The 8080-nt window shown below is 39.7% G+C and overlaps 1 protein-coding gene across 2 annotated transcripts in view; it reads left to right on the forward strand.

Moving 5' to 3' along the window:
• PANK2 (pantothenate kinase 2) overlaps positions 1–7093 on the forward strand; it is a gene marked incomplete at its 3' end in the record, with an annotated part of 13532 nt that extends 6439 nt beyond the window's left edge. Inside the window, 5 exon segments of one of the 2 annotated variants that reach the window (XM_072406638.1) lie at positions 2081–2433; positions 3257–3510; positions 4961–5137; positions 6102–6225; positions 6968–7093. In XM_072406638.1, coding sequence (XP_072262739.1) covers positions 2081–2433; positions 3257–3510; positions 4961–5137; positions 6102–6225; positions 6968–7093 — 1034 coding nt within the window. 2 annotated transcript variants of the gene reach the window in all.
• Between the last annotated feature and the right edge of the window lie 987 nt (positions 7094–8080).

Raw genomic sequence — 8080 nt, forward strand, 5'->3', positions numbered from 1 at the left:
GAGATATGGAGGTATCGGTGTTATATATGAGGAGAGAGGTGACATGGTGTGTTATATATGGGGAGATATGGAGGTATCAGTGTTATATATGAGGAGAGAGGTGACATGGTGTGTTATATATGGGGAGATATGGAGGTATCAGTGTTATATATGAAGAGAGAGGTGATATGGTGTGTTATATATGGAGGTATCCAAACTTTGGCCCATCCTCTCCTATCACTTTTGTTTATTGTTTGTGTGAGTTATCATACTAAGGGACCACTAGGGATTTGTAGGGCCAGAGGTCTCGGTCTCTTCCTGCCCATTGGTCCGTAGTCTGGGGGAGGCTACATGGGAACCAATAGGTGCCCTGACTGCTTCTTATTCTAATATGGGGCTCATAACAAGAAATAAAGATTTATCTACTTCATTTCCAATTTGTTTGGCTGCTGTACATGTTATTTTATTCTCGACTGTAGGCTCTAAATAAAAGTCCTCTGTACTAATAGTCAGCCCTGTTATAGAGGTTTGGATCTCTCTGCTATATTTCTAAATCTCATGTAATTGTTTGTTTTTATATTTTAAATGTTTTAGATATTTAGACAATGATAAAATGAAGTTTAGATTTCTCGGCCCAATAAAGAGAACCTATCTAATCTGCATCAAGCAGAAAATACAGCCAGAGAGTTGCATGCATTTGCATATAAATGCGGAGGTACTCCTAATGTCAGGTTTCTTCATGCAGGCTTATCCTAATCTGCAGGTCACATTACATGGCGTTCTCATATTTTTACCCTTGTCATACCCCGTCATCCAGAGCAATATTGATCTATCTTTTATGGGCTTGTTAGTTCTGTAATAACTAGCTATACATGGCTCAATTTTCACCTTGCATTGAGCAGCCTTTTTTTTTTAACTCAACCTTCAAGTCTATTCTCTATTTCCTAATTAGATTGACAAAAACAAAGTACAGAATAAAAAGAACCTCGATCAGTTAGGTTTAAATATTACCATTGCTGGTACAAATACCTCTAAATATTCAGTCCATGTTTAGTGTGTGTGTATATACGCTTGTCTTCATTAATGGAGAAATTGATCATGTGACATATATTATTACAATAGCCTACATTTAATCCATACTAAATTGGTTTTGCAGAGTGGTTGTGATAATTGGCTTCCCCAAAATGTCCTTGGATTGTATTAAAGTGTACCTAAACTCAGAATTTTCACTTTACATAAAAGGGTAATCAACCCTTTTATGTAAGTTAAAAATTCTGTTGGTGTTTTTTTAAGTGCAACACACTTTAATAAGAAAAAGCGTTCAGCATTGCCCCAAGTGATCGAGAATGAATGGGAGCGCAAAGCCTCCCGGGATACCTAGGTCAGGCATCCTAGGAGTCTGAGTGCTCCTTCTGCGCATCCTAGGAGAATCTCGGGCATGCACAGAAGGGGCCCTTTCACCAAAAGGGAAAGAAATTGACCATCTCACTCATGCACAGTGAGATCAGCAAGTTTTTCCCATCTACGTCACCCGATCTTGCGCCTGCATCAGGTGATGTAGAAAGTAGAACCCGAAAGAACAGAGAGAAGATGGCAGTGCCTAGAATGCCAGCCTGAAGACGGATGCCGGGACGATGCAGGACACGATGGAAGAACCCTTCGGAGGGATCGACTGCCCTGCGGGATTGAAGGTAAGTGAATTTTTTTTGTTTTAGGTGGTTTTTGGGTTTACTTCCTCTTTACTGACATATGACTATGGTAGGGATATTAGATTGTGAGCTCCTTTTCAGGACAGCTAGTGATATGACTTTGTACAGAGCTACGTAATATGTCGGCGCTATATAAATACTTTTTTTTACAGAAAGTTCTTGTATCTGTAGCTTGAAGAGTGTTTGTTTCCTATATCTGCATGTCATTCAGCATTAAAGTATACTGAGGTGCAGGTCTTTCCTGTCCTCTGTATTCTGGTAGATGTTGTATTGGGTCCCCCATCAATAAAAGGCTTCCATTACTTCTGTTTACATGGATTTGTTCCTAGTATAATAAACTATTGCCCTGGGAGACCTGATTGGGTCTATAACATGTGTGTCTTTTGTCCTAGCCTTTCCTTGGTTTGGCTTGGATATTGGTGGAACGCTGGTGAAACTTGTCTATTTTGAACCCAGAGACATCACGGCTGAAGAGGAGCAAGAGGAAGTGGATAGTCTGAAGAGCATCCGAAAATACCTGACCTCCAACGTGGCCTACGGACAGACCGGCATTCGAGATGTCCACTTAGAGCTAAAGGATCTAACCATGTGCGGCAGAAAGGGAAGTCTGCACTTCATCAGATTCCCCACTCACGACATGTCCGTCTTCATTCAGATGGCACGGGACAAGCAGTTCTCCAGTCTACACACGTCATTGTGTGCCACTGGGGGGGGAGCCTATAAGTTTGAAGAGGAATTCCTCACTGTAAGTATGTTACGATTTTACTGATAATCCTTGTAACCAATTGGGTAAATGTTGGGGCAAAACGAAAATCTATTTTTTTCATCTCCTCAATACATGTACAATGCTTTGAATAAGAGTGCAAAAATTTTACACAAAATCGCTCCTGCTAGAAATTCAGCAAGATTGTACTTTTGGTTGAGCTGACAACACTTAAATCCTAAAAAGTATTGGACTACATTGACCCCCCTTATGTTATGATGTTGGTGCTGTAGTCCAGTACAGGAGAGAAGTGGGTAGGGCTGACAACGCTGCTGTTTTAGTCTATAGAAGTAACATTTATAGCTGAACACTGTGGATTTTTGTCAGTGCAACACTTTTCGTGGAATAAAACATACTGTGAGCCCCTCTTAGCTGGGAACACCACCTGGCACTTTTCATTAACCACCCCGCTGTTTTTGGGTAGTTATTAAAGAGTTGCACCACAATACAGGGGTCACCACCTGTCTACTATTTCTTCCTACCTAGATTAAAAAAAAATTCTGGGTAAACACTGCAATGACATGTGGATAATGTTTTATTTTTGGTGTGCAAGGATTCACTCTGTACTGGGTATACCTGCTCCTTACCACACTGAACCCCCCTGCCATTAGCACCTGTGGGGAGACATAATGTAACTGTAGTGGCCAAGGTGAATGGCAGCAGCTTTGTACCTACCTGGCGCTTCTGCTTAAAACATACAATGTACTTATCACAATACAGAGACAAAAGGTAACAAGGACTTATTGGTATGGACAATGTATAAAGTGACTTTTTTCTGAGCTTCTGTTCTCTTCATCCCTTCTAGGTCGGAGGACTCCAACTTTGCAAACTTGATGAGCTGGACTGCCTTATTAAAGGAGTCCTCTTCATTGACTCTGTTGGCTTTAATGGTCAGTCCCAGTGTTTTTACCTGGAAAATCCCACAGATCTTGAGCGATGTGAGAAGATTCCATATGCATTAGAAAACCCTTACCCTCTCCTGCTAGTAAATATTGGTTCAGGGGTCAGTATCCTGGCTGTGTATTCCAAAGACAACTATAAACGGGTTACAGGCACCAGGTAGGTAGCTCTGAATGGAACTCGGTCAGGTTTTCTGTAATGTAACAAGTCAAGTGGATTTTTTTAAGGATCATTTATTTTTTTCACTTTCTACTCTATACAATCACATTTATCTAGATCTGTTTTTATGCCCCCTCTGCTATACTTGGATTAGTAAAAATACCTCCATGTTGGCTGAGCAATAAAAATGCAGTTTTGTTTTCAAACACTACAAAAGTCTAGAAATTACCATATCACTGTACTGTATGTCTGATACTTTAAAGTGCACTTCTCGCATTTATTTTTTTAAGCTGGTGATAATGCGGGCTCCCAAAAATTCCTGCACCTGTCCTGTCATGTGGCAGCTGCTCAAATTTCATCCAACACTCATCAGTGTTCAACCCATAAACTTTTTTAAGCTGGGTGAGAAGTTATAGGTGGGTGGCAGCCCCTGTATTGTGAGCCAACTCATTAGTAACCACCCAAAAACAGCTGGGTGGTTCCTGAAAAGTGCCAGGTGGTGCACCCAGCTAAAAGGCCCTGGGGAGAAAACAGCTCATCTATACTTCTGATCAGATTTCTAAACTCGTCAATCCCCTGAACTTCCTTGTTGGCCCTAAAATGTGAGGAACATTTGGAGAGGTGGAGGGGGGAAGGCGATGGAATAGTGAGAGGGCCAGCAGAAGATCCACACATATTGGACTTTGACTAGAATAGCACCCCAGGATTTGAGACATTAGGGGGGTCTTTGTATATTCAGAGCCCCCACAGTGTACAAGTTTTGTTTTTTTTTCTACCCACCCTACAATATTAGAAGAAGAAGAAGCATTGGTGTGTACCCAAAGATGTAAGATGGTACATCTGTAAAGGCTACACAATTTTGTAATGTGACATCCACAGCTATAAAAGGCATAGCTACTGATATCATTATTTGTTTGCAAAGGCTTGTTGCCGGAATCCCCCCCACATACTAGTTTTGTTGGAAGCATGTATCTAAATCTTAACATTTCTCAAAGCTACTGTTTTCCATGTACTCCCTTAGGTTTGATTATATCATACAGACCTTGTCTTTGGTTCATCTAGCACAAATCCCCCACCTATAACAAAGCAATCTGCTACTCCAAACTATATAGCGTACTTACTCTATGCCGTAGAAAATACCCCTAATTAATACGAGGCACTCTGGTACTTTAAATTGCCTTAATCATGAATATTATACGCATATAAGTGAGTAAAAAGAGAATAAGCTTCAAGCTCTATACACTCCAATGTTATCCTTCATTGGTGCTCACAGCAGGTCTATAGAAGTGCAAAACCCGTTTCTCCCGGCACCATTTTTAGGTGATTTATCAGTACACAGATTGTGTCCATAACATCCACATATGACATTTTTGTCAATACTACTCCATAGGTATAGTGTAGAAGCTAATAGATGAAGATGCAATAACACTTTCTCTGTTGTGTTTTTCAGTCTCGGCGGAGGAACGTTTTTCGGTTTGTGCTGCCTCCTCACTGGTTGTTCCACCTTTGAAGAGGCCCTGGAAATGGCAGCTCTCGGAGACAGCACCAAGGTGGATAAGCTAGTTCGTGAAATTTACGGTGGAGATTACGAGCGCTTTGGATTGCCTGGCTATGCAGTTGCTTCCAGGTACAGATGGTTGAATTGCATTAAACGTAAGTTTATTTTATCAAATCGGTGTGAGCTACTGTAATAAAATTCAGATTTTGTTTTTTAGGTTTCAGGTTACTATTGTCACATCCATGAAAGTGAAAGTATTTACTCATTAAACAAAGATTTTCCTAGAAATTATATAAATAGACCTCCAACCATTATGTTTTCATTCCTAGAAATTGCTTTAGTTCTGACTTCTACAAGACCAAGAATATTTAGAGAAAACTGAAAGTTTAACAGTTGCAGTCATGTTTCTCAATGGAGGCTGTGAATGCAGAAGTAATAGTTCCTGTTTGAGCAGGAAGTTGGCACATGATGTGGGAATTATCTCTTCACCCCCATGTCAACTGCACGCTTGTCTGCTTACATCTACAAAACTACACTGAGTTGGACTTAAATGTGTAAATCGCTATCTTCTGTGCGAGAATCTAAAGGAAAATGCCTAGTTTTTCTTAGATTCATTCACATCTATCTCTATAATATGTGATAGCATTGTCACCCTGCAAGTCCCTATTCCTGTATAGGCTTGGACTGCAGCAACTTGAAGCTTACACACAACTTTCACCATTCCAGTGATGGAGAAAATGTAAATAAGGGATATCTATCTGCCATTGCAGGTCTGCATTAAGGTGATAAACAAAAGCAAAGTGGGGGTAAATTCTATTTAGGAGACCCTGACAAGTTTCTAAATTAATGGGTATTCGCCTACAAAACTGGTAATATATTTGCCCGTCCACCTTGATTTGTGACCTCACCATTTTTATATAGGACTCTTAGAGGTAAAGTTTTAGGTAGATACTTCTTAGCAGAATAAAACACGTGAATCCTGTCTACTAGATCTGAAAATGTATGCCCCAACTCAATGGTAATGATCTGGTTATGTTTATAGATGTTATCTGACAGACTGCTACAACAATCCTAACTTTTCTTTTTCTTTCAGCTTTGGAAACATGATGAGCAAAGAGAAAAGGGATCTGGTGAACAAGGAGGACTTGGCCAGAGCCACTCTCATTACAATTACCAATAACATTGGTTCTATAGCACGCATGTGTGCACTAAACGAGGTAAGCTCTTCACCCTCAACAATGTTCTGTTGGGGTGTCTAGATAATGTAAGATATGCAGATAGGGGGTTCATCTCATTAGGAGCATTGAAGAAATGTCCTTGTACAATTCAATTCTAATTTAGAATTTCTTGTGTTTTTCCTTGGGCTGCAGACACTGCTTTGTGTGTGCCAACAGCCCTTTATATTATTAATTGCAAAAAAAATGGCCCGGCTGAGATTCAAGCCTGTGACCCTAGTGCTGCAAGACCAGAGTTATGAATGTTGTGTAATGGTGCAATATTGTCTATTTTTTTATTGTAGCATCAATATTGTGATTATGACCACTGCCTCGGAGCTTTCAGCTTCTTTACAGTGCTGCCTTGTAGCATCCAAGTCAAGCAGCATTGTACAGGGCTATGAAAGAGCAGAGACTTTTCATCTTTTCTGCCAGGTACTCCCCTTTGTGAGAAGCTTCAGGCATGACCGTTCTTGGTTTTGCACTAAATAGTAAATAAAACGAACTATAAAATAAAACCTAAGATTAATACAATGTTTATTTGTCTGAGTGAATCTTGTGCTGCCTGTTGTAAAACCTATGATCTCTAATCTGACTTTCCTTCCAAATATAAAGGTCTGTTTAGCATTCTGTCTCTATCTAGGATCAATATTATGTTTGCATATATAACTGAAAATGTCTTGCACTATGTGGTCACAATATAGTGATATATACAATCTAACTTTATTTTTCTGTGTTGTGACAGAATATCAGCCAGGTGGTGTTTGTGGGCAACTTCCTGCGGATAAATACAATTTCCATGAAGCTCCTGGCGTATGCATTAGATTACTGGTCTAAAGGACAGCTGAAGGCTCTCTTCATGGAGCACGAGGTTAGATGATGGAGGAGATGTGGTGCTTCTGATCTTAAATCTTTTATAAAATAAATTATCTGGTGTTTAGCCTGATAAGTATCATTCCCAACCAAACTCCTTATTTATAAAGCTGTTGGGATCCTGTCTTTGCCATGTTTAGAGCAGAACTTTTAGGAATCCATAATCAGACCGGTCATGGTATCAGAAAAAAAGGAGATCTTCCTTCTGCAATCATCCCCTTAACCTTCCTGATTGGTAGGTGACCAAACCTAATCTGGTATCTGAGGAAAAAAAAGAAAGATAAAGAAGGCGGCATCCTGCGAGTAGCATGGATTTAGTTCTGCTTTAAAGATGAAATAAACTCTGCTTGGCATCAAATCTCATGGTGCTAGCAGTGCCTTGGATCTCACACTACAGATATATACCGGTAGCTATGAGGGCCATGACAGAGGAGTACTGACAGGCACATACCAGGAAGTGCACCACTGTATGTTAGCAGGAATTTTAGACAAATGACATGACACACACAAAATGACATTTTAGGTTATTACCTGGGTACAGTTACTATTTATTAATCTTTCCTATAGGATAGTAAATCTTCTTAATTTCAGGCCTACTTTACCTAAATGAAAAGTTTGTAAACTTTCCACTTCCTTTTTTAACTTCTTGAAGACTCTGCCTTTTAGTATTGCAGTTTGCTGTCTTTTGTACAGTAATGGGAACAATAGATCAGTTCCCATCAGTCATTGGGGGCCAAGGAACAGCTTCTACTTTCATCTTCCTAGCTGCCTTTTTAATCTTTTTTGTGTTTTTAAAGTTTAATTTTGAAACTTTCTGAATCTCAATGTCGGGGCCATGACACCTTTTTTTTTTAAGTGTTTTTAAATTGAAGGAGAAAACGGAATAGGATTCCAGTGTTACCTATATGGACATCATTCTGTGTGTGCCATAAATCATTTAAATATTCGGTCAGATTAGTTTAAAATGTCAATATTATGACATACA

Source organism: Pyxicephalus adspersus, chromosome 3, assembly GCF_032062135.1.
Source record: "Pyxicephalus adspersus chromosome 3, UCB_Pads_2.0, whole genome shotgun sequence".
NCBI classification, from domain to species: domain Eukaryota; kingdom Metazoa; phylum Chordata; class Amphibia; order Anura; family Pyxicephalidae; genus Pyxicephalus; species Pyxicephalus adspersus.